We start from the raw sequence: 25659 nt of genomic DNA on the forward strand, positions 1-25659 counted from the left end.
TGGCTAGAAATTAGGAAAAAGTGCCAGTCGCAAGCATTGAGGACACTTTCCATTTGGGCAAGGTGCTAAAGCCGAGCCCCAACTATTCTGCCAGCTTCTTTCTGTTGACAACATTTGCACTTTATCCTTGTCACTTGTTATCGTTTCTGCTGTAGCGCCATTTTTCATTCTGCGATGACGACGCGAAGGTGAAGATGGGCACAAGACGAAGAAACGGAAGAGTGGGGTGAGGGTTGCAGATTGGGTCTAAGGACGAAGTGTTTTTCCTGAGAAATTGCGGCACAGAAGTCAACGTGTAACGAGAAAATAATAAATGCCATTAATACAAGCGTGTCGAGACACGACTGGACGAAATCAACACAGGAGAAGGACAAAGGAGCGTGCCGGATGTAACGCTCAAAACGAATGAAGTATGAAATTGAAAACCGCACCACAGGTTAAAAAATGACCCGGCAAGGTGCACACACTAAGAACAACAACAGCAACAATAAAAAAAGAGCAAAAATCAAATGATCTGACATTTTTTAGACTCAAATTCCGAGAGCGGGATGGCTTTGTCTTTTGGGTTAAACTGGGCAGTCAGCAACAGCTGGTGATACTCACACTATTATCGTATTGGTTGGGTCCGGATAAGTGGTAGCAAGCAGGTAAGTAATTCACCCAATGACAATGACAAACATTAACTAATGGCTTTCGTTTTTTACAACCATTAAACAAATACTAGTTATTTCTCATCCTAGAAAGGTCAATTTGAAGCTTATTTCGTATAATGTAATTTATATGTCCACCATGATTTATTAATTCGAAATTTAGATTTCCTGGGAAATGGGTTTGGATATTTTTTTAATTTTTTATTGTAGGCTTATGAACTTTTATAGCAAATGCACAAAAAAATAAATACTATATAAGTTATCATTTTTAATGTATACCATCCAAAAGTTTGAAATCATATTTATGATTATGAATTTGTAAGCAAATTATTCATCGCCATTATTATTAAATTATTATTATTATTCTTTTAAAATAAAAAAAATTATTCCTTTTCGCTTGAAGGTCAAATAAAACCTTATATTCCCTATTTAATCTCACAGTTGATAACGAAGTTAAGATATTAAGTACAAGACAATTAACTAATGAACACTTAATAAACTAAACAGTGTAAAGTCAAAACTCAGACTGATTTATTTAAATTTAAATTCGAACAATGAGGTAATCAAACTCAACTTGAAACAATGTATTTAAAATTTATAGGAGAAAATATATATTTTTAGCTTATATCAACAGACGAAAGTGTTGCTGAAAATGCAATTAACATTTCATCGAACGAACAAACAAATTGTGCTCATAAATTTCAATGTTTATTATTCTGACACTAATTAGGAGGCTTTTGGTATAGTATATCTTGTATTTGGGCATAAATCCTGAGTTGAGCGGAAGCTGTTGTTGCATCTGGCAGAAAATCTCAAGATATCTTGGTCATTTTGCATATTCACAGCAAATTCAATAAAGTTTCTTGCATACAGCATGACACAAGGGGGAATTTCAAGTGTTTGGCGCAAACCAAAACAAAGTGGCCATTGCACAGAGCCAAGGCGCATACAAATCAAGTCGAGGAGCATTAGCAAGAGAAGAAGTGAATAGAAGAGTAAACAAACATCAGATACCATAGACTTTTCCGTTCAACATTATTTGACCAATCACAGTTTGTATTTTATTTGTTATTTATCGCACAAACTCAAGCCAACTTAACAATGAACATCTTTAAAGAAGATCCTAAAATCATCATACCCGAGACCCATGAGTATAGATTTTATGGCTACAGGGTATAGGGACAGCAGCAATAACAACAAACCAGAGTCACAGGCACATCACACGGTCCTGGGAATTGAGCTGGAGCAGAGCGAACGGTGACGCGGCACGGTCCAGGCACATGTCAGGCCAGACTCCATTCCCAAGAAGTGCACAGAAAACGGCAAAAGCACTGTGCAAAAAAAACTGAGCAAAAAGTTGATGCTCCTCTTATTGTGGTTGTTTTTGTTGTTGTTGTTGTTGATAGTTGAGTGGAAGTTTTTGGCGCTGATCGTGCATTGGCCTTTTGGACGTTGAGCTGTATTCCTCTGCTTTGTTTTGTGCTCCACATAGTACTTTATATATAGCTAGATATATAAATATGTATGTAGGAAAATGGAGCAAGCGTTGTGTCCTGTGTGTCCTGGCCATAGTCCTGCAGCAGTGGCCCCCATTGTCTGTGAATGCAGCGAACTCCGCTTCAGTTTTTTCATTTGTTTGCCCTGCCACGAAGGCAGCAAACAACTAAAACAACAACAATAAGGGCGACAACAATAACAACAATATCAAATGCAAATGAGCTCGCCCTGTCTTTTGCCTATCAACAAGCAGAACAACACCAAGCACCCAAACAAGCTGCTGCAAAGCAATACAAAGAATTGCAAAATATTAACTTTAAACAAACCATAAAAACAAAACAAAAACAGAGAATATAAGAGAGAAAAACGTTGAGAAACGAAGGAAAATCCTTGCATAATCGCAAACACTGGGCTGAGTAAATTTAAGTTGCGTTCGTTATATTTTATTTACTAAGTGCAAATGTTATTTGCAGTCATTGAAATTGAAACAAATATATGCACACCAAAAGCATGCGAGAGGGAGACAGCGAAAGGCACGGACACACACGTACGCACACACGCAGGCACATAAAAAACCAACAAGCCTAAGCCATTTGTAGCCCTTTTGTGAGATAGTCAACAACAACAACAACAACTACACACACGCACACACTTACACTTACAAACTTAGCTGCCTCATCATGCCACCATTAATGTGCATTTGTATTTGCCAGAGTATGAGTGTATGAGTGTGTGTGTGTAAAAGTTATAGTAAAAGCGAGACGCACGTATTTTAATATGTGCCCCCAAAGCAGAAGAAAAATCGCACGTACGTGACTTCATTTGTTGCTGAGCCATTGTTGTTGCCTCTTTCATTCGCTTTCCTTTCGCTTTCGCCTATTGCCCATTGCCGTGCGATGCTCCACCGAGCACAGAGCCAGAGTTGCCAGCAATGACAGTGCAGCATCTAGAGTTACCAATACTCACAATAATACTTAGCGTAATCGAACATAATTCAGTTTAATGCCAATACTTAAATGACAAGTACATCAAATAATAAATATTATATTAAGTAAAATATTCCTTGCTAATTGCTTGGCCAAAAATATTTTAATTAATCTCTTTTCTATTAGCAATTAGTGCGTGTCTTTATGTGAATATGCCATTAAATACAATTTACTTTAAAAGTCACAAGGCACTCTTAACTATTGCTTCTAAATACACATTTAAAAGGATGTTAATACTCAAGTTATGTAACTAACGCACAACGATGACCATAATAACCGCATAATTCATTTTGTGTTCGTATTTTATACCGGACTCCTTGGCCCACCTGGCGTATGCTTAATGGCAAATCAATAGATTGTCCTCCGACTACTGACGCGTCTGTGTTGCCGTGTTTGTGTGCGTGTGAATGCGTGTGTGTATGTGTGTGGGTGTTATTGTGAGTTCGTGCGAACGACACATGTTTTAATTAATAAATGCCATTGTTAAATCGGCAGCCATTAGGAAAGACTACGTCGACTTGAAAAATGGGTATCATAAGTTATTTGCGCCTGGGATGATATGCCTTTAACCGTATGTGAGACCGGACCTCGCCAAATTAGCGTCATTATGTGAATACAGTTGCTCTTTACCATGTGCATATTTATCTAATAACACCAACAACAACTACATTTAGAGCCAACTAAAATCGTGCTAATGCTGATGATGATGGGCACGCACCGAAAACCAAATCAAACGTAGCGCACGGATAAACCAAATTGAGAGACAAGGCCGCGACCGGTCTCCACATGTCTCGAATTGTGTGTGGACGTCGAAAAGGTCGAGGCAGCGGGGGACGTGATGCCTTTGGGCATCCAATCCCTCTTGCTCTCCCTCTCCATTTGTGTGTAATGCCAGTCACACGTAACAGTATCAAATAGACAGACGCTGCGCCTGCGGGCAAGCTAACTGAAAAGTAGGCAACATTGCCAACGACTTGGCTAACTGCATAGAAACCACCTCGTTTCTCTCCTCCCACTCTTTTCGGCTCTCTGCCGCATGTTATTTGCTCAGCATTTACATGATTTGCTTGCAGATTTTCCGAGGTCGAGCGAGGACTCAGCTCATTAGGGTCCCACAAATCAAGCGATGTATTTATTTTTATTTATTAGGCGCAGCTGCGGCTTCTCGCATAGCCACAAACCAAGACAGATTATATGGCCGAGGGAAAGACGTGCAATTTAGTACAGCTAATGCCTCTAAAAATATAACACCCTATACAAGAAGTGAAGCCACTTATGGCGTGTAAATGATAAAGTAAATATACAAAGACGAATTTAAATAAATTGGATCTAGGTAGGCGAAATTTCTTGAAAGTATGTCAAATATTGCAAATGAATTGTTTATTTAGTCAGATTTCAGCAATAAGACTAGAAGCATATCCTAAAATTATTTGCTTTTACTTGCATATCTTTTTTAGTGAATTTTACAAATTTTTATCTTTTTTACAAATAAATCAATATGGATACTTCCGAAGTAATTGTAATACCTGCTCCACAAGCATGGCATGAAAAGGTCCTCTTTTCTCTAATACGAGTTATATTGGCGCCCTTTATGGATTTGCAAATTAGAGAGGCTAAAAAACAAATTGTAGAGAAGTCGGAAGATGCAATATTTTGGGTAAAAATAAATATTGTGATGTTGACATTAGTTTTGGCCAATCTTTTATTATTCTATTTGTGCAAGAGAGTTATGTGCAAGAGAGTTGTGGGACCACGACAAGTTCGTTTTCTACGAATTAATTTGCCGCCTAGGAATAGAGGAACTCGATGATGGAAAAACTTTATAAATTACTGTAAATAATATTAATAATATCCAAAAATAAAACCATTTGACAAACACAAAAGTCTTAAAAAAAAAAAATAAGTAATAATAATAAAAATACACAGAAGGAAATTCAAGATTGCAGAGTTGAATGCAAATCTTGACTTATGAAAGAAAAATTCTTCAAAGAAGAATTCCTGATTAAATAATTCTTTAAAAACGATTATGTTCTTCAATCATTATTTTGTGATTACAAAAATTTTGCATATTGAATTGAATGCATTTCTATCGGTTTTTTGCGATACATGAAATCGAACAACATACATTAGGTATACGAAATGTAAATCAGTTTCAGGAGTAATAATTGGTTTCCATAATATATTTTTTATTTAGAATTCTACCATGCTTTATCGTTTCAACAAATATTGCTCATACGAACATTATAAATGCAAAACTAATAATAATGGATTGTGTAATTTGTTAAGTCATAATAATTTGCAAGGGTTTTAAAAATTCGGCATGCCAGGGCATAGAATACTTTTTGTGCTTGTACTTTTTTTTTAATGTTTCGCTTTGGCCCTTGTTGCCTTTGCCTAAATTACACAAAGGCGTGCGATAAAAATTCAAAGAGCAAATACCAAAGCAACGTAACTGTAAATGGTGGACAGTTAACCAACCGCTACCACCCCAAAATACCCCTTCTTCCCATCGATCTATACCCCCACCTTGGCAGACCTTATCTCCGCCCTCTGAACATAGTTGTTTCGGAGTTGTTGTTGGGTAATATGTGGCCCATTGTTTGCTACGAGGTCGATTGTTCTGTTCTTCTTGCTGTTGTTGTTGTTGTTATACGGCTGTGCTTCTGCTGCGAGATGACATTTACCAGATATAAAGCTCAAAATGTACACACACACGCACAGACGCATATAACATGCGGCATACAGTCACACACACAAGTACTCGCACACCCGCACTGAGCGAGAGAGAGCTTGTGTAAAAAGTTTTGCTGGCTCGTGTTCTTTTTGTGTTGTTGCTGTTGTACTTCTTTTTTGGGCACAAAAAGGACACAAGTAATTGAATTTCAATCGCAAAACTCACACAAACACAAAGGATTGCTGCTTCGTCTGTATGAGTGTGAGTCTGAAGACGTGTGTGTGTACGTATATGTCTGGTGCATAAAGTAAAACGACAAACACTTCGTAATGCGGAATTTTCATATTAAATCCGCTTTTCAGCAGACGTTCAATCTACACCAGCAGCCAACACACACATAGATGAGTGCATGTGTGAGCGTGACTGTTTTCGAGTGAGTTGAAAATAATGACAATTTAATTCAGGGTCACTAATTTTTCTGCCGCTGCGCACATAAAGACAGTGCCAAGCCAAGGCGATATTGCTCATACGCCACGTTGACTGCTCAACCATGAATTCGCCAGTGCGTGTGTATGTGTGTGTGCTTGTATATTTGTCGGCTTGACTTCTTGAGCTATTTAATCTAATGTAGCGACACACACAGGCCAACGCACAGAGCGGCCAACAGCAGCCACTTTTAACCACTTTGAAACTCATTTCCTACACTCATCCACTTTCACATGCATACAAATAAGCCGTGTGACCGTGCCACCGTGTGTGTGTATGTGCGTGTGTGTGTGTGCTTTGTCAATAACCACTAAAGCTCAGCTCGTATGAGTTGATGGCACGCCCTTTTTTGCCACTTGCCACTTGCCACAGCCGCAGCTTCGCCCCATCTCAACGATGTCCACTCAAAAGACTTATTTTGCATTGCAGAACCAACCAAGAAACGTTGAAGAAAAAGCAAAGACTAACCTTAAAGAAGTGTCTTTGCAAAAATCAGAAAAAATTGACAAATTTAAAATGATCTTAATTTTAATGTAAAACGTATCTTTAGAACAGCTTCATGTTTTACTATTGACAAATTCATCCAATTTGATTTGATTACATTTGTTATACATTTATTGTCAAGTCTAGCGACCCTCGCGCTATCTTAGGGTATTTTTTGTGACCAAAAAAAGGTCGTTGCGCTTGAGAGCGTCCATCGCTCAGTTAATTTGCGACAACTACTGCGGCTCACACTTTGATTAATATTAATAGAGTATGCTTGTGCAGCGGCCGAAAGAATCCAATGCTTTAACGTTCACATCTGAATTTTGTCCCTTTTTAGTGGTTCTTTCTTACTCTCACACATACTTACAATCCATTTCCGGGCTTTTCAATTTCTATAGCCTTTCGGGAGTGTACTCGTAATAAATTTAGCACGAAGAGCTAAATCAATCTGTCGATTTTTTTTTCTATTCATTCGATTTTGAAGTAATTTTGGCTCAACATTAAACAGATGCTTCCCTTTATTGTATTAACTTCAGCTTTCTTTGATTAATATGTCCATTCTTGTTGTTCTACTTACTCGATTTTCATATATAGATTGCCCGAGGCACACTGCGTATACTTATTACCAGTTATTGTTGCTTCTGTTGTTACTTCTTTGTCTGTTTCTTAGTTGTTTTTTTATACTTCTTTCAGCTTGTAATATAAATACATTAATACGCTGCTCATTTACTTCCGGCTTCGGTTGCCAGCTTCAGCGGAAACGTAATCTGCTTGTCATCAATTTTGCCTGCCCGTTATCCGCAATATTTTCTTATTCTCCAACTTGAACTGCCCTTCTGCGTGTCCTGCGTATCCCTTGCTGCTGCTTTACTGTTCTTGTTGTTGACGTTGTCATCTTGCGTATTTCCGCGGTTCGGGATTCTCTTTCAGTTGCGGTTGCGTTTGATTTCCTGTTTATCTTTCACTCTTTTTACTTACCTCCAATGTTTTCTTTTCTTTTTTGTACTTTACTAAATACAATATGTCAAGGTTCAAGGGTCTTTTTGGTATACATTTAACAGATATTATGAAGGATGAGTGCACATTGTGGAAAATTAGCAGAGGCTTCACTATATTGCAACTTTGTTTAAGGGAATTTGCTTTCTGAGATTATGAGGTATTAAATAACAGAAAATATGTAATAATTTCGTAAATTTTATATATTTTGCATACTACATGTTCTTATATAAAAAAAAAACGGTCCCAATCACAAAATAAACAGACATTCAAATGCAGAGAATTTGGATTATCTACTTTTCGCTTATCAATATTTATGCAAACGTTTGCAATTGATAATTGGAAAGGCAAAGTCCTCATAGATGAAAAGTGAATGTATTCCATGGCAGAATTTGTAATGAAATTCAAATAGAAATGTGAATTGAAGGGAAATATTTAAGGAGAAGGGTAGAGCAAGGCAGCTGATGCGCACGCCTCTCCTATATTTGAGTATTTTAGATTTTTTTTTTTTTTGTGTTAAGAAATTTCAATTTCATTCACTTCTCGATAGGGTTGTATTGCCCCAACAAATTCCTCACGTGTGCTGCGAGTTAGGTAAGTTTTGCTCGCATTAAAGGAATTGCCCCAACTGGGGCAACTCGTCGGTTGGTCAGCAATTACATTTGCAATGCTTGCTGCATGTCCTTGCAGCGACTGAGGTAAAACATTAAATTGTATTAGCTCGAAAAAGGGAAAGAAACATTTCAGTGGCCTCAACTAAAGCAATCAACTTGAAAGAACATTTGAAGATTTAACAAAATGTTGCTTGCCCCAGGAGCTCTTGCTTGTAACTAGTCATGGCAGCTGCAGATGCAGACGCTAATAAAAAGTTAAATATTATGCAACAAGTAAGCAAAAGTATATAGAGCTCCTTGTTGCCGCTTTATTAGCTGCCCAACTCGAGCCACCTTTTCATTGCAGCTCTCGGTTTTCCTCTTCTTGTTCCTCTTGTCATAATCCCGTGTAAAATTATATTCCTACTATAGACTGCATTTCATTTCGTTGGTATTGCAGTTGCACTATGTAGTTCCTGGTGATGTTTCCCTCTTTGTTGGCATTCCAAAAGGGAAAGCTCTCAATGTGTTCTCGTGTAGAACACAGAAATAATTTCAATCATGGCACTGTAATGCCCAAGCACACTAAGTAAGCCTGAGATGAAGACTATGCCACGGATTCATCGGTCCATCGGTGGCTACAGTTATTTAATTGGCAGAGTGCAGCAAAAAAAAAAATAAATAAATAATAATAATAAAAGGAGATGGAAAAAATCTTGTTGAATCCCTTGGATGAGCGCCTTAACTGAACTACAGAATTGGCTATGCGGTACTTGAAAATATTTAAGCAGCACACTCAAGATTTAAACACTTACCTCAAGTTTAAATGAAACACCACTTATTGAGATACAATATATGAAAATGTTATCTAGAGCATTGTCGCTTTAAACTATCATTATTGAAATAGAAAACTAGCCAAAAAAAAATACGGTTTGTTGTTCTACTCATTTCCGCTCGATGAATTTGAATTATGACTAATATTTGTATTAATTAAACAACAATAGAGGTGTGTAGGATGCAAACTATTAATGGGTTAATCAAGCGTAAAGTTCATAATTTTACTTAATGCCAAAGGGACAACAAAGCCGCAAACAAACAACAATCAATAATACACAATGAATTTGCATTTTCCTAAAGTTTCGAGATCCGTTTGTCGAGTATCGTAAACATATCCCCACAAGGGGAAACCAATTATAATATAATGATTTGCCAGTTTGTGCACCAACCTACAACAACTTTGCCTATTAAGGTAAGAACTTGAATGCACCGCAACACCTGTTTGCCTAATTGTTAATAGAGACATTGGTTTTAACTCGCAAACTAACAACAACTAGAAATAAAAATTGCAATTTTCAAGCGACCATCAAAGCAGGCGAAACAATTAGCAAAAAGAAAGACAACCGCAAACAGACAATTTTGGAGATGAGAAGCCGACAACAGCCAACACTGTCATAAAGCCAAATAACTGGCAAAACTCTATGCAAGTGAAGCCAACAAGTTATAAAATAAAAGCGATCACACAAATACACAGCAACGAATGCACAAACACAGACGTAAAGCGACTACTGATACGCTGTTGTTGCCTCCCTGCGTTGGCCAACAATAAACAGCAAGTGCAGAAAGTATGAAACGGAAATTCTGCATTTGACATAAACGCCAAGAGCACGCACACAACAACAACAGAGAAGCGAGTTGGCAAACTTGACTTCTGATGTTTGTATACAGTTGTGTATACACTTTGCACAAGGTCCTCCACTTAGGAAGTTTTCCTATTATTGTTCTTATCAATCAAAGCTGTGTTGAAAATGCTCTGAAAGTACAAAAGTATTTAAATAGTTTTGCAAAATGTGAAATCTCAAGGTGAGCTGCAACAAATTGAAAAATTATTTAAAATATAGGTAAAGTGAGAACGTTCTACAACATTTATTGTGCTAATTATAAATATTACGTATGCGTATTTTGGAATCATTGATAAGCATCAGCAAGCGGCAATCATTCTGCAAATTGGCGAAAACCTTGTATCGAATAGTGCTTTTAATGCTGATTGTGAAGTTAATACTACGATTGGTAATTGCTCTGCTCACAGAATTTCTGCCACGCTATTTAATACTCGTAATACCAGTTTACGAAGCTCAAGAGCTTGTTGATACACCCTCAACGCATGTAGAGCATGACAAGAAAGTGATGGAAACGCAATTTGGTATCAGCAGGCGACTTTTGTGCACAGATGCCAAGTGCTTGGCATCTGCATGAGCATGAGCACGAGAACTGGCTGCTAAAATTTCCAAATGTTTCGCAGTGATTTTCATTCGGTTACTTTTGGCCAGCTCCAAACAAAAATGACGCAGACTCAGGCTCAGTGCGAGTATTCTCGTATCTCTATCTATGTAGCTCTTGTATACGTATCTGTATCTCTAAGTCTATATGTATCTGCGCTTCTGTATGTACATCTGAAGTTGTGTAACTGTGCAGATGTGTGTGTGTGAGTGAGCTTTTACAGCTACATATCTGGCTGTTGGTTTCGTTTTGTGTTTGGCAAATTCTTGGATTGTGTTTGTGTTTTGCATTTTGGGTTTTTGGTTTTTGGGTTTTGCATTCTGAGTTTCAATTGCATTGTTCTCAACGTTATATGTTCGAGAGTGTGAATGTCTGTGTGAGTAAGTGAGAGTGTGTGTGTGCGTATGTGTGTTTGAATGTGGCTGTTGTGTGGCTCTCACGACTCGAGTGTTAGGCAGCCTGTGGCTTAAAATATAAAAATTGATGCAAAGTGCAGAGGCCTTGCATAGCCAGCCTTCTGTGGCACATTTCCATTTCCATTTGTTGTTTTTCCTTTTCGGTTTTGCTCTTTGTTGTTTTTTGTTTTGTATCGCCTAATGGGTGTCAACGCTTGAATGCAATTTGAAACATATTTTGTGCTCGACATTCGCCTTGTTGTTTTGTTGTTTTGCCCCTCGCGCTGTTTTGCTTCTATCTATCATCTCTATCTTGTTGTTGCTTTGCTTCGCAATTCGCTGGATAAGAAGACAATTGCATCAGCAGCGTGTGGTTATTATATGTCAATCAATACGCTGTTGACTAATGGGCTTCATAACTGACACAACCAAAATCAACGTCAGCCCAATTTACAGACAATTTCATAAGCAAAATTGACACACACATGCGCGTCATCACACGCACACACACACACACACACCTGACACACCCACCTACAATGACATATAGGAACTCCAAGAACACCTGCAAACAAGTGGCATTCAATCAAGTCATGCCTCAGCAGTTTCCCGGTCTCTTTTCTGACACCGTCTTGACAAGCGGCAACAATAAACGTGACTGACCGCATGATGCCTGGTCACACTGACTGCGGGAAGAGAGAATGATGAGGCTCTCCGTATCTTATACATAATAAAATCTAAGACGCCCAATTAAAAGTTTCAGTTATGACGGATTTATGTATATCTGCTCGTACTTGAGATTTTTGTCAATTTGTACAAATTTTATGATAATGAAACGCAAATATTTCAAGAGCAAACGACAAAAGGCATAAGACATTTTACACATAACAAGTAGAAGACGACGCAGTGAAGCCAAACCGACTAGTAAAATTCCCTTAAAATAACTATAAAGTTCGCAATTTTATCTGATTAAAGCAAACAATTATGGAATCTGAAATTTAAATAAAATATTTAAAAAATATTAATATTACAAAATTTTAAATTTTCAAAAATTTGACAACAAATTAAGTTTTTTGAAATTTAATTATATTATATATTCTGTTTATATTTTTAAAAAATACAAAGAAAATTCGCACACACAAATGCAATACTATAATAAAAAATTATTCAAATTTTTCAAAACAATATTGTTGTTTTTATTTTTATATCTGCAGATCTCCAATAGATTTTAGAATATACAAAAAGTTGCTAAAATGAGATATCCTCTTTTTGAGGGTATGCAAAAAAATACGCAAGGCGAGAGACTGAGCCAGAAAAAAGAGCGAGGAGGAGTGTTGGACGTGCTACTTGGACTCATAAAGACGACAACGTGGCGCTGCCAACAACAGACCGGAAGCCGGAAATGCCAAGAAGCAGTGCCAAGACGCACGCAGTCACCATCGCTAAATTCGTGCAGCGTCGTTTCAATTGTAGGACAATTTGTGAGAGTCCACCACCAACAACAACAACGTCCAAACAATAGCAAGAACAAAAACACTAACACCATTGGATGGCCATTCACTGAAGCCTGAAGTTGGCAAAATATTTGCGAATCTAAACTCTTGAGCAAGTTTAAGATAATTTTAATATCTGGCTGAGCAGGGCATAAAAAAAAAGTTTAACGTTAATCAAGCAGCATAATAGATTGAACAGTTTCTTATGATACATTGCAAAAAGCAGACTTCCAATATGTCAGCGTACTAAGTGAAGTTGAGCTCTCTTCGCTTGAACTTTCCTAAGTCAATCTTGGAGTCAGTTGAAGCGAATTGAGTTTACTTAAATTATTTCACATAACTCACAATGACAGATAGTGTTGGCAGTTTCTAGGAAGTGAGGCTCTTGACTAGAATAATTTTGTGTAAAATTCTAATTTAGGTAGAAAGACAAAAAAAGGTTTCTAAATGGAAGTAAAACATTGAAAATATGCTGCTTCTGCTTCGTTGCCTTAATGAAAGTTGATTAGAAGTGCTGAAAATTGTGTTACTCATACGCAACGTTGCCGCCGATGTTTCTACTGCTGCGCAATAAACGCATGATTAGCCACGCACAAATACAAATACAAACACAAACACGCCAAGGCAAACGCACACAGGCACACATTTGTAACAGTTAATTTACTTTCTGTGTTTTGGGTGACTTTGGTAAATCACAGTTTCAAGTCAACTGAACTTTTGAATGCAGCAGCGAGTCAGGCAGGCAACATACAGTGACAAGAACAATGTCGATGCCCAAGAAGTGCCAACTAGAGGGATGAACAACTCAACTCAACGCAACTCAACGAGTAGGAATAGAAATACGAATACGAAAACAAATAGAAATGAGCTGTGGATGACGATAATGATGCTGATGCTGTAGCTGTTGCTGATGACGACGAGCTTGTCGAAAAGCAAAAACTTGACAAAGTATTCATAGCAACACGCGCCAGCGCGCGAAAAAAGACATTGAAACTTGTCACTGCAAAGTTGTTAAGTCAGAGACGCCTGATGACTTTACGTCACCCGCACTTCCCACTTTCCCCTCAACTCAACTGAACTCAAGTCATCTCGTCTCTTCTCGTCTCGTCTCGTCTAGTCGCGTCCTGTCCTAGTGTCGAATCCACTCAACAACTGTGTGGGCGTGTTACGTGCACCTCCCACCTACTAAAGCGCTGAGGCGTAGCGCAGAAAAAAAAATTTGAGAATATTATATTATTATGCCTTGCCATAATGTGGCAACCAAATTAGTAACAGATTAGTTTATTTGCTCGTGTGAAATTTTCACGAATTAATGTGGATTTGAGACTAATTCAGAGATGAAATAATCGAAGATAATCCTTCGAATAATTTACGAATGTTATTATAACACAATTACCAAACAATTGAAAAACTTTTGCGCTGACTAGCTAAACTCGTCTAATAATATAAATTACATAATGAGTATCGCTATATTTAATCGCGACAGTTTTATGCATATGTCACGTAATGCAATAAAATGTAAACATCATAAATTTAGTGCAATTGAACATGCAAAAAAAATATGACAAATAGTCAGAGATTCATTTACTGATTGGCTAACTGCTGTGATCCTGCAATGTTCACACTTAATGACAGCGCTTAGTAAGAGCAAAAACTATGCATCATTTTGATGTGAATCCGCGAATTTAAGGGCGCAATAAACATGCCACCAATGGGCGAGTAATGCGCTGTCATTTTCGAGACGACTTGTCACTGCTCATCATAAAATGCTATCTACATTAATTGACAGACTGGCAAACTGCTCGACTGACAGAGATGTTCGCCTGTATCCTACATAGCTTTGATTTTTTGCCTCACGCGAAAATACCATTAAATTGATGGGTCGCCCGCTCATTCACGAGTGCCACCAAATTTCACGAGTTGCCAAAAACAATTAAAAATGCTGTAAAAATGTTATGTGCAGGTCGCATTGGTTGTCTTGTCTGTGTCTGTGTCAGTGTCTGAGTCTCTGTTTCTGTCTCTATGTGTTTGTTGTGGACGCTGCTGATAAAAGCAAACGGCACTTAAACGTGTCAACAATGGCCACGACAAGCGCAGCCCATGAATTGACGAACCAAACAAAGCATTGGATAGGCAACCAGGAGAGGATTGCGATTGTCGATGAGGCACATTTTCAGCAATCAGTTTTATGTTGTTCAAGTGGCAAGCGCTCAATGTGATTGGCCTGACTGTCGACGCCCTCCGCCCGTCGACAGCTTGCCAGTCCGTCTGTTCCCTCCCCTCTCTCCATTCTATTCGTGTTTCTGCCATTGCCATCCATATACCACACACAGTTTTGCAATTAATTTCTGGCCAAACCAGCAAATGTTTTTGCTCTTGTTGTTGCCTCCGTTGCTGTGGTTGCCATAAAAGTTAGATAAATTGTACGAGCATAGACAAAACTTTCGATCACGCCGCTACGCACGCACTTTATAGTGGGTGGCGCAAATTGGTCTTTCCAAGGGAGGAGGGGAAAGTGCGACGAGGTGTTGTGCGTTAGCATCGCGGCTCTGTCAGATTTTGAAGTGGCAGCAAATGCTGCCAACCGAACGAAGCCAAGTGGACCATCCTGTCTGCCCTGTCTGCTCCCGCCCCTCCGTGCAACGAACCAACCAAACAACCAACCGACCGACAGACTGCCGATTATTTATAGTTGAGAAAGTTTTGTCATTTACGTTTGAAATTTAAATTTTAATTGAGTTTTCTTGCTGCTACCACTGCCATTACCTCTCTACCCTCCCTTCTCAACCTGTCCCTTCCATCTCTCCGCTCGGTTGAAAATCAAAAAGTCAGGCGGCGTCTAAATGGGTGGCCATTGGCCCCAGCATACAAAGTGTGTAGTACAGTATATGCAACCCGACAAGCCATTCGGTCGCGTTATTCCAGGTGTTTGCTTCAACTTCACTTCATCTGAGTATGATAAAAGCCGAGTTGTCGAAATTGTTTTGTAAACTTTTCAAATACCCTCTTAGTTATCAAGTCGATGTAAGTGCATGCTGGAAGAAAGACCAATCAATGAGAATCGCTTGCCATCATTGTTCAACGATGTGAATGGTATTTTTTTACACTGCACCTGTGGAAAGTAAACACTTAACAATATTTACCAATTATATTTGTAGAGAAAAGCTGCAAATAAGGTGGCGGGATGTCGAAATATCAACGATTTTTTATTTATATTTTCATTTCCAGTAATTTGAATATACTTTAACAAAGCATTTTATTCATAGATAAAACAATTATTTGTAATATATTTAATATTCAATCAACACTTGCATATTTAAATTATTCAGATGACAGTTTGATTTATTAAGATTATTTTGAAATAAATGTATGTAAAAGACCCTTTAGTTCATTTAAACTCTTAGGTCATTCAATATTCATCGCAAACTATACATTTTATGCTTTATTTTATTACCAGCTAGCCGAAGGGTATTTAATGGTTCAGACTATTGCAAATGTTACTTTAGTTTGTTTTTGTTGACTTATTGGCGGTGAGTTCATACAACAAATGTTTTGTTTTTTATTTATTCTTTACTCTTTATTTTCTTCTTTTTGTTGTGTGTTGCTGCATAAAACCACATTGAAAAAAGAGCATAAAAAACACGAGCAAAATCAAAGTTTTTAGTTGCAAACAAGCAAATTTGTTGTTTGTTATTGTGCCACAATGCTCGGGATATTTGTTATTGTTGATCCCGATGTATTATTGATTGCTTTGTTATATGGCCAGTAATAAAAATATAAAAAAAAATGTATAGCTCTGCATCATTTAGAGAGCACTATAAATACCATACAGATGGATGACTAATGAAAGAAAAAGAGAACTCAAAAAATAAGAATACTCACAGTAGATTCAAATGTGCTCTCAAAAGGGTAACAACAACAAGAAAACACAACGCACAACTGAAATGGCAATAACAACAAAAACAAGAAAAAGAGCAATAAAGCAGCTAATAGACTATATTAAAGTTGGCTGTCACAAAACGGCAGCAGGCGCATATTTGTCTCATTAAATTGATTTTCCTGCTGTTATTCTCATTGCTATTTGTTGTTGTTGTTGTTGTTGTTTCATTCGCTCCATTCTTGGCCTGACTTGGTTTAATGGTAGAGCTAAGCAAAAGTGCTGATATAGCCAAAATTATTTCTCAGTGTCCCAAAGAAGCTAAAAAGCAAACGATTCAAATGGCCCAAAGCCATAAAACACACGCGGCTCAATGCCCGAATGGACAGAGTTCATGTGTCATTAAGGCATTTTTGCGACTAAAACTGGACACTAAGCAGACCAACTGTGGACCGTCGAACGTCGCCCACAACTAGTATATGTTTAAACTTAAAAAAAACGGATTCGTTTTTTTTACTTAAACTGCCAATACGAAATGCAAATGTTGACCACTGTGACCACAAAGACAAGCTCATTGATAGCAATAATTCAAACGCAAGAGGTCAATGAAACATTTTCAAAATCAGCATTTATTGATGTCAATTCATTTCCATTAATTAAACAAAAGAGCAGAACATAAGGAAAATTCAGTATATATTGAAAGCTAACAAAATATTGAAGCATAAATTATACAAATATTATTATAATTTAACTGATTTATGGGAATTGTTTGTAAATACTGCCGGAAATTAAATGACTTATGTGCATATACACATATGTGGGAAGGAAGCTAGGAGTTGAACAGAGCAGCAGAGTCGAACTAGAATAATAATATACTAATCGTTATAATTTAAATATTTGCTGTAAATTAATTAACTAAAATACAAGCAATTTGCATATTGATCAATTAAAAGTGCATAAAACGATATCTTAATATGCGCTTTGAGTTCTGAACATCAGCCAATTGTCGAGTTAATAATTAAATTTGTTCGGAATGCAGAAATTGCAACATGCAATTGTCAGGGCACAGGCGTCAACATAGAGTGTCCTGTCGCCTGTGGTTGTTGCAATTGCTGCTGCTGATGCTACCGATGTTGTTGTTGCTGTTGCTGCTGCTGTCATCAGTCGAAACATATTACTGGGTGGGAGTTCAGGGTGGCACGTTGATGGTGCTGATGCTGCTGATGGTACTGTTGCCGTTGCTGTGGCAAAATCAAGCCGCAGAAACAACTCAAAATCGCAATATGACACATATGCGCACAGAGGCAGCCAAATGGCAAACCAAAACCGAAACCCAAAAACTGAGCACTGCCAACATTGCAACGGTAAACATGTAAAATGCTGTTGAAAGGTGTCGGCTCCTATGTGCATATGTATGTGTTAGGGTTTCTCTCTCTCTCTCTGAGCGTGTGGGTGTGTGGGTGGGTGCTATGTGTAGATTCATCCAATGCCAGCATGTTAACGTGCATTTTAACGAATGTTGACAATTACGAAAAATTTGGTTTTTGGTTAAACGAGTAAACTGGGCGTATGAGTGTTGCAAACATTCCAGCTGTATATGTGCTGTGTGTGCGTGAGTATATGTGTGGGTTTTCGTAATGCCCAAGTTATGTTTGGAGTATTTTGATGGGACATTTTTTTGGGCTGTGGCTCGTGAAAAAGCGGGAGAGCGCCTCTAAACAGAGCAATTGAAGTTGTAATGGAGTTTCTGGATTAACAACTAAAGAGAACACTCAAATAATCAAAGAGAAAGAACGCTGATAGAGAGAGAAAAGGCATAGAAAAAAGAGAGAGATAGGGCTTGGCTTAGGCAGCAAAATTGGGTAAGCTTACATGATAACCAGCACAGCATAGCACAGCACAGCAGAGCAGAGCAAAGCAGAGGCCAGCACAACACAGGCGAGGACCAGACCTCTGCCTGCCGCACTCAAAAACAGGGTAATCCTTTATGCGCAGGCGCTGCGCAGCATCTGCGCGATTCGGGCGACAAAGCTACAAAATGGAGCGGCAATTGATGCTGTCGTTGCTGACGATAGCAGCTGCTCTGGCTGCGGCTGCTGCTGCCGCTGGTGCTGCTTGAGCTGAGAGGGCCATGCAAGGCTACAAAAACAAAACGTGCGTCAGTACGAATCCTGTAAATATCTATGCAGGACAACACGGAGCGCTCAGCGTCAGACGACCAGGCGAAACCAGAACCAAGTGAAAAACGAACTTGCAATCTCATTAATATTAATAATTTTGCTGTGACAATCGGTGCATAAATTTTCTGAAAAATGATTTTACTTCAAAGTGTGTTTCTGAAGCGGCAAAAAAATTAATTTCAATTCAAAATTGAAATTACAAACAATGTCAGCTGCATAGAGCAGCTTATAGCTGTAGCACAACAAACGTTCTTGATATCAGCTCAGCTGCTGTCGCTGTTGCTGCCGCTGAAGTCGACGCTGACGCTGACGTTAGCATCGCAGTCGCTGCTCAAATTCAGTTGTCCAGAGAGTCTGTTTCGACTGCGAAGGCGCCGGCGCTGCGCAGCTGCCTGCTGAGTGTAGAGTTTTAGCTCATCGCAAGTACTGTATAAAGCAAAAAAAAAAGAAAAATACACACACTCTCTGCTTCCAACTACGTCACACACACACTCACACTGACGCACAGAGACGCTCACGCACGCATACAGAGATACACACGAGGCAGCCGAAAGGTAAACAAAAACCTGTGCGCGTGTGTTTGGTATCAATAAAACACCGGCCGACCGACGACCGCCTTGAAGGCAAATTGCCTTGTACGCTGTGACGTCATGAGCCACTCTCGACCAAGTCTGGCCCTACTTTTGGCTATTTGGCGGCATGGCAAGCTGCTCTGTCTGCTCTTGGCCTTTCTGCTCTTCTTCTGCGAGACAGTACAAGCGAATCCGGACGCCAAACGACTCTACGATGATCTGTTGAGCAATTACAATCGACTCATACGACCCGTTAGCAACAATACGGACACAGTGTTGGTCAAGCTGGGACTGCGCCTGTCCCAGCTCATCGATTTGGTAAGTCCAATGGTCATTCTCAGCCCCACTACCATTCCCCGTCCCTTTTGCTGAGCACTCTCAAAATAATTAATGCAATGGAGAAAAACTTGGCCGAGAGCTGAGAGTGCCTGGCATTGGCACAGTTTTTAATTAAGCGCTTCAATGGAGCACTCACTCCTTGCAACGTTGCGCTACATTTGCCACAGCCATTTTATCGAGTCGTGCCAGTAATGTAAACAGCAAAACAGTTGCACAAACTTTTCCTCGATCGTAAATAAAAAATTGGCCAACATAAATGACAGTAAATGGGCCGAACCAAGACCAAGACCGAATCCACAGTTGAGTGCAGAAGTGAAAAGTGTTCTATCTGAATTGGACAAAAGGCCTGTATCTATTTAGCTAATTGATTTGAGAAATGTTTTAATCAATTATTTAATTAAAGCTAGCTATATTTCATTTCAGCAAACCAATTACAAATCAATAGTTGAAATCAACTATTCATTCCTTCAATCAAAAATGTAAATATCAATTTAATTACGAAACTGAAACTACTATAATTCAATTATGGCATATTTGAACAAAGTCTCAGCAACATTTCATTCAAATTTAAGGCAGAGCCTAGACTATTGCTTAAAGTTCATGGCGAGGCATTTGTCAAGTGTCCTGCACGAAGCGCCACACGCTGACACAGACATGGTGCAACTGCTGCAGGATGCTAGTCTATGGGGAACTGGGGAGGGGGAACTAGCAGCACAAAGTGCCGTTACCACGAGGCTTAAAAGGTAATAAAACAAGCCAAAAATCCAAAAACCGTAAGCTGACAGCAAAAAGCACATTAGCGACAGGGACGCGAACAGGAAGAGGGAAAGGGAAAGAAATAGAGAGCGAGGAAACGAGGAGTCAGCCAAGCAGACATTCAGGCAAACAAACAGACAGGCATAGGAACATGGTAAGCAAGCCAAAGAGTGGGGCGGCAATGCAGTGGGGCAGTGAAGGGAAGAACCGAATGTAGGAGAAAATGCAAAATCCCGCTTGATGCATGGCAGTCCTGTGTGCACTTCTTTATCATCAACGCGGAGCGGCTTTTAATTTTCATTCCCTTCCTTTCGCCACACCAAAAAACAGAATCTCAAAGATCAAATTCTAACGACCAACGTGTGGCTGGAGCACGAGTGGCAGGATCATAAATTTAAATGGGATCCATCCGAATACGGCGGCGTCACCGAGCTCTATGTGCCATCTGAGCACATTTGGCTGCCCGACATTGTCCTCTACAACAAGTGAGTCCAGAGCACATACGACTATATAGGAATTATAATCAAAGCTAAACTTCCTGCTATCACAGCGCTGATGGCGAGTACGTGGTCACCACCATGACAAAGGCCATTCTCCATTATACGGGCCGTGTTGTGTGGACTCCACCGGCCATCTTCAAGTCATCCTGCGAGATTGATGTGCGCTATTTTCCCTTTGATCAACAAACATGCTTCATGAAGTTTGGCTCCTGGACATACGATGGTGATCAGGTATGTCTTTCCATCTCCCTGTTTTCTTTAGTGTGTAACTGTGTGTGTTTGTGCGTGTGCAACGGGGCGTGGCCATGAATTTATGGGCAACCATTTATCTGAGCGCTGAGCGCGCGCTTACAAGCCTAAGATGCCGGGCGAACATCGAAAGGGCGTCAGCGGCAGCAGATTAAAATGTGAGAAATTGTAAAAGTGTAATTGAAACTTGTCTAACCGTTACGCTCTCCACCCCCTCCACGGTCCACGGTCCGCGTTCCCGCTCACGCATACCCAACACCCCAAAATGGCAGTTGAGCAGAAAAGAAACTCTCACGCCAAGCCACTCGACTGTGTGTCGCTGTCATAAAAATGCGCGTCCATAAATTAAAGTAAAGTGCGACTCCCCCACAAACCTTTGCCTTTTCCGCTTCCGCTGACCGGACTTGGCACAGTGGTCTCAGCACGCAAAAAAATAAAACACTTAACTCTAGCCATGCTTGTGGCCCACAAATAAAGTAGTACATTTATTTCAAGTACACAAATTAATTAAAAATTTTGAAACTTTATTTTTATTATTTTATTATTTTACTTTTTCAATAAAAAATATAATTCGTTGTATATATGTACATAAATACATATATTTTCTTAATAGGAAATATATAAAACAAATGTATGGAAACTATTTCATTCAAAAGAACAAGTTTTAGCTAAAAATTCAAGTGAAATTTCACTTTAGCAAATTGGATTTTATTACCACTCACCTTTTCAAATTTCAAACCATTTGCAAGTGAAATAATATAGCTAACTTAAGTTTTCTCCACTGTGCAATGTCCTCGTTGTCAACGCATTTAAATTTGCTACTCTTTTAACGACTGCACTTGAGCCTTCAACTCGAAGAAACTTAAGGCGGAGACGAAGATGTCGCCTGCAGGCAGACGGACTATGTATAAGAACGAGAATGAGCTGGATGTGGCCGATGAGCGTCACGCCCGACTTCTTTAAGTGCCTTTAAGCTTTATAACCTTTATTGCTCTATCCACGCTATTCTTGCCTTTCTACAGATCGATTTAAAGCACATCAACCAGAAGAACGATAAAGACAATAAAGTGGAGATTGGTATCGACTTGCGCGAATATTATCCAAGTGTCGAATGGGATATATTGGGTGTGCCCGCCGAACGGCATGAGAAGTATTATCCCTGCTGTGCCGAACCTTATCCTGGTGAGTTTCGTAGAGTTTAAAGCAACTCAGCTGGCTCGCCAATACACATACGCGAAAGCTCTACCCAAACTCACTACGAAATACCCGTACCCCAACCCTATAAATCCCAACCTCAATATCCTTGCCTCACTCGCTATCTCTTCCCTTCTCTTTCTCGCTATCTTTCTTGTTTTTTCATGCTGCGCCGTGCTACTGGATTGCTGAATGTTCAGATATTTTCTTCAACATCACTCTGAGGCGAAAGACACTCTTCTATACTGTGAATCTGATCATTCCCTGTGTTGGCATCTCATACCTGTCTGTTCTGGTATTTTATCTGCCAGCTGACTCTGGTGAGAAGATTGCCTTGTGCATCAGCATTCTTCTCTCGCAGACTATGTTCTTCTTGCTCATATCGGAAATTATACCTTCGACATCGCTGGCTCTGCCGTTGCTGGGGAAATATCTGCTATTCACCATGTTGCTGGTCGGGCTGAGCGTTGTTATTACCATCATAATACTCAATATACATTATCGAAAGCCGAGCACGCACAAGATGCGACCGTGGATACGAGCGTTCTTCATTAAGCGTCTTCCGAAGTTATTGCTAATGAGAGTGCCCAAGGATCTGTTGCGTGATTTGGCCGCCAATAAAATCAACTACGGATTGAAGTTCAGCAAGACAAAGTTTGGACAGGCCCTAATGGATGAAATGCAAATGAATTCCGGTGGTTCCAGTCCCGATTCGATACGTCGCATGCAGGGACGCGTCGGCGTTGGTGGCTGTAATGGAATGCATGTGACCACAGCGACCAATAGGTAAGTTGTGCATACGAAGGCAGCTCCCAAAAGTCATCACACCTAAAATATGCATAGAAAATGAAGGGAAAAATACCAAATTATCCGATTCAGAGTTGAGAATGGAAAATGAAACGCAAAGCACAAAAAATTAATTATGAGCCAGCAAAAGTGAACGGAGAAAAAAAGTGAATAAAAATATATAAACGAGACTGTGGGTTGTGGATTGAAATAGAAAGACAGTTGGAATTTAAGGCTGTTAAAATGAATGAAATATGAAAATGATGATGAACAAGCGGCGAATGAAAAAGCACAAAAGAAAATGTCTGAATTAAAGAAATGTGAACTCATTTTCAATTCAAGTAATCATTTACTGCAGTCCACAGTCCGCAGTCCCCCATCAAACGCCAGTGGAAACCCACGCACACTTTGTATTTCTGTGTGTGTACAGTTTATATCCCTGGCATTAACTTTCTCTTGCAGGTTCAGTGGATTGGTGGGTGCTTTGGGTGGCGGTCTGAGCACGCTGAGTGGCTACAATGGGTTGCCTTCGGTGCTTTCCGGCTTGGATGACTCCATGAGCGATGTGGCGGCACGCAAAAAGTATCCGTTTGAGCTGGAAAAGGCCATACATAACGTCATGTTCATACAACATCACATGCAACGCCAGGACGAGTTCAATGCGGTGAGTTTCCCCCCAGATGATTGAATTTTTAATTGAAAATTCCGTTTGCCGGACGATGACGATGACTACGACGACAACGACTATGGCAAGAGCAGTGGCTACAACCACGACAGCAGCCAACACGACAACTATGACAGTGACAGCGAAAGCCTGAAGCCTGAAACAGACTCTCAAACTGAAGCTGTAGCTATTGCCAAAGCTGGGAAGGGGAAACTGAGGTCAAAGCAGTAGCAGCAGTTGTTGCAAGTTGGAGCAGGCCTGACCAATGCCGAAAACCACAGAAATCGCTCTGCGCTTCTGTTCTTGGCGTTTGTAGTGGCCATCGATATCTGATCAGCTCAACTGTTTGACTAGTCCGAGTCCGAGTCTGAGCCTGAGCCAGAGTCTCCTTACTGCCTCCTTCTTTTACTGCCTCTCGACTTATTTAAGCTTTTACCATATTTGCACTTTAATGCCACACAAAACCCACTTTTAATTACTTTTGTTCAATTGACTGGCAATTGGCTGGCAAACGATTCCCAACGATTCGACTCCACCGCCATTCAATCAAATCCCACGACCAACGCTTTGGTTGTCTGATTCCAGCCCATGTTTCCCTGCCCCTTTCTCTTTATTTTTTTTGTGTTTTGTTTATTATATTGTGTTGTTGCTGGCAAAGTTGCTTTCGCTTTGTTATTGGAACTTTCATTTTGATTGATATCCAACAGGCGCTAGCTATAAGCAGATTAAGTGCCTGTGCTTAATGAAAGCAATCGCTCAAAGTGGAAGCCTCAAAATGCTGTTAGCCAATATTACGTATACGACTCTTTGTGTAATTTATGTGTGGAATTCAATATCTCTCACTACTGTTATTATAAAAGTTACATTTATCTGAATTATAGTTTGCAATTGTTGTTAAGCTGCTTACATCAACTCCCTTCTGTTAGAATTCAATTTTTTCAATTGGAATTTAATTAATTTTATAGTCTTTTATACACATTTTAATTATCCAATATTTACAAATCACTTTTGTCTCTGTTTTTTAATTTTAGTGGCTGTTCAATTGTAATTTATTTATTTATTATTCACAAAACAAATATTACGTATACGACCCTCTGTGAAACATTTCTTAATTTCGTTTTACAGGAAGATCAGGACTGGGGCTTTGTGGCCATGGTTATGGATCGCTTGTTCCTCTGGCTATTTATGATTGCATCGCTTGTGGGAACATTTGTCATATTGGGCGAGGCTCCGTCTTTGTACGATGACACCAAGGCCATTGATGTGCAACTTTCGGATGTGGCAAAGCAAATTTACAATCTAACTGAAAAGAAGAATTAAATTCAAATGGTTAACACTATCTATCTAATGTCGTGAAAGACACGCAAATACTTATATATGCTCTAGTTTAATGTAAGCTTTAAAAGAATTAATAAAAAAAATAAATTTTGTTGGCCAAAAGCAGCCAAGGAAAATGCTAAAATGCAGCTGTGGTTTTTTTTTGGTCTGGGTGCCCAGCTGGCTGAGTGTAATGCATATGCCAGAAAGGTTTCTCTGTAATGCAAAAATAAATTATCTGCAGCCAGCCGAACTGTATATAATATGAAATACTTGCTGCAGCACTTATAATGAAAATAATATTAAAAGTAACCGCACGAATCCATAAAGTATGCAGTCCTTTGAAATTCTACTTGCCATACTTTTAGCTGATGAAATCGCTTGGCTTATGTTACAAACACCTTGATCAAGTTAAAATCAGCGACCTGGCCATTCCACTACGGCATTAAAATATTCCAAAACTTACTAGAAAGAAAAAACAAGAAATTGTGAAGCAAAATTGCTGGCTATGGTTTCTGCTATTTCAACACCCAACTCCCATTACCCACAACATGTAGCTCCCAGTTGTTGTCGTAGTTGTTGCTGGTGGGCGCAAAGTCAAAGTATTTGCCTGGCATGTGGGTATGCTATGCGTTCGCTTTTCATTTGATAGCTGCAAAATTAACCTTTTCGGAAAATGCGCAACCAGAGAA

General features: G+C 39.3%; 1 protein-coding gene across 1 annotated transcript; it reads left to right on the top strand.

The window, feature by feature from the left end:
• Positions 1-18592: 18592 nt before the first annotated feature.
• LOC132784922 (acetylcholine receptor subunit alpha-like 2) lies at positions 18593-25046 on the top strand. The gene is made up of 7 exons (XM_060790828.1): positions 18593-19480; positions 20588-20742; positions 20808-20988; positions 22029-22188; positions 22401-22986; positions 23449-23650; positions 24776-25046. The coding sequence occupies exons 1-7, from the start codon at positions 19241-19243 to the stop codon at positions 24968-24970; spliced, it is 1719 nt and encodes a 572-aa protein (XP_060646811.1). The 5' UTR covers positions 18593-19240; the 3' UTR covers positions 24971-25046.
• The last annotated feature ends 613 nt before the right edge of the window (positions 25047-25659 follow it).

The sequence above is a fragment of the Drosophila nasuta genome, chromosome 2R (genome assembly GCF_023558535.2).
Source record: "Drosophila nasuta strain 15112-1781.00 chromosome 2R, ASM2355853v1, whole genome shotgun sequence".
Taxonomy (NCBI): Eukaryota; Metazoa; Arthropoda; class Insecta; order Diptera; family Drosophilidae; genus Drosophila; species Drosophila nasuta.

Excerpts from the sequence above, each read along its gene's own strand:
- LOC132784922 (XM_060790828.1), top strand. The coding sequence starts at position 19,241 with ATGAGCCACTCTCGACCAAGTCTGGCCCTACTTTTGGCTATTTGGCGG. Across the intron at positions 19,481-20,587 it reads TGTCCCAGCTCATCGATTTG|AATCTCAAAGATCAAATTCT; the intron begins GTAAGTCCAATG and ends ACCAAAAAACAG. Across the intron at positions 22,189-22,400 it reads CTGTGCCGAACCTTATCCTG|ATATTTTCTTCAACATCACT; the intron begins GTGAGTTTCGTA and ends CTGAATGTTCAG.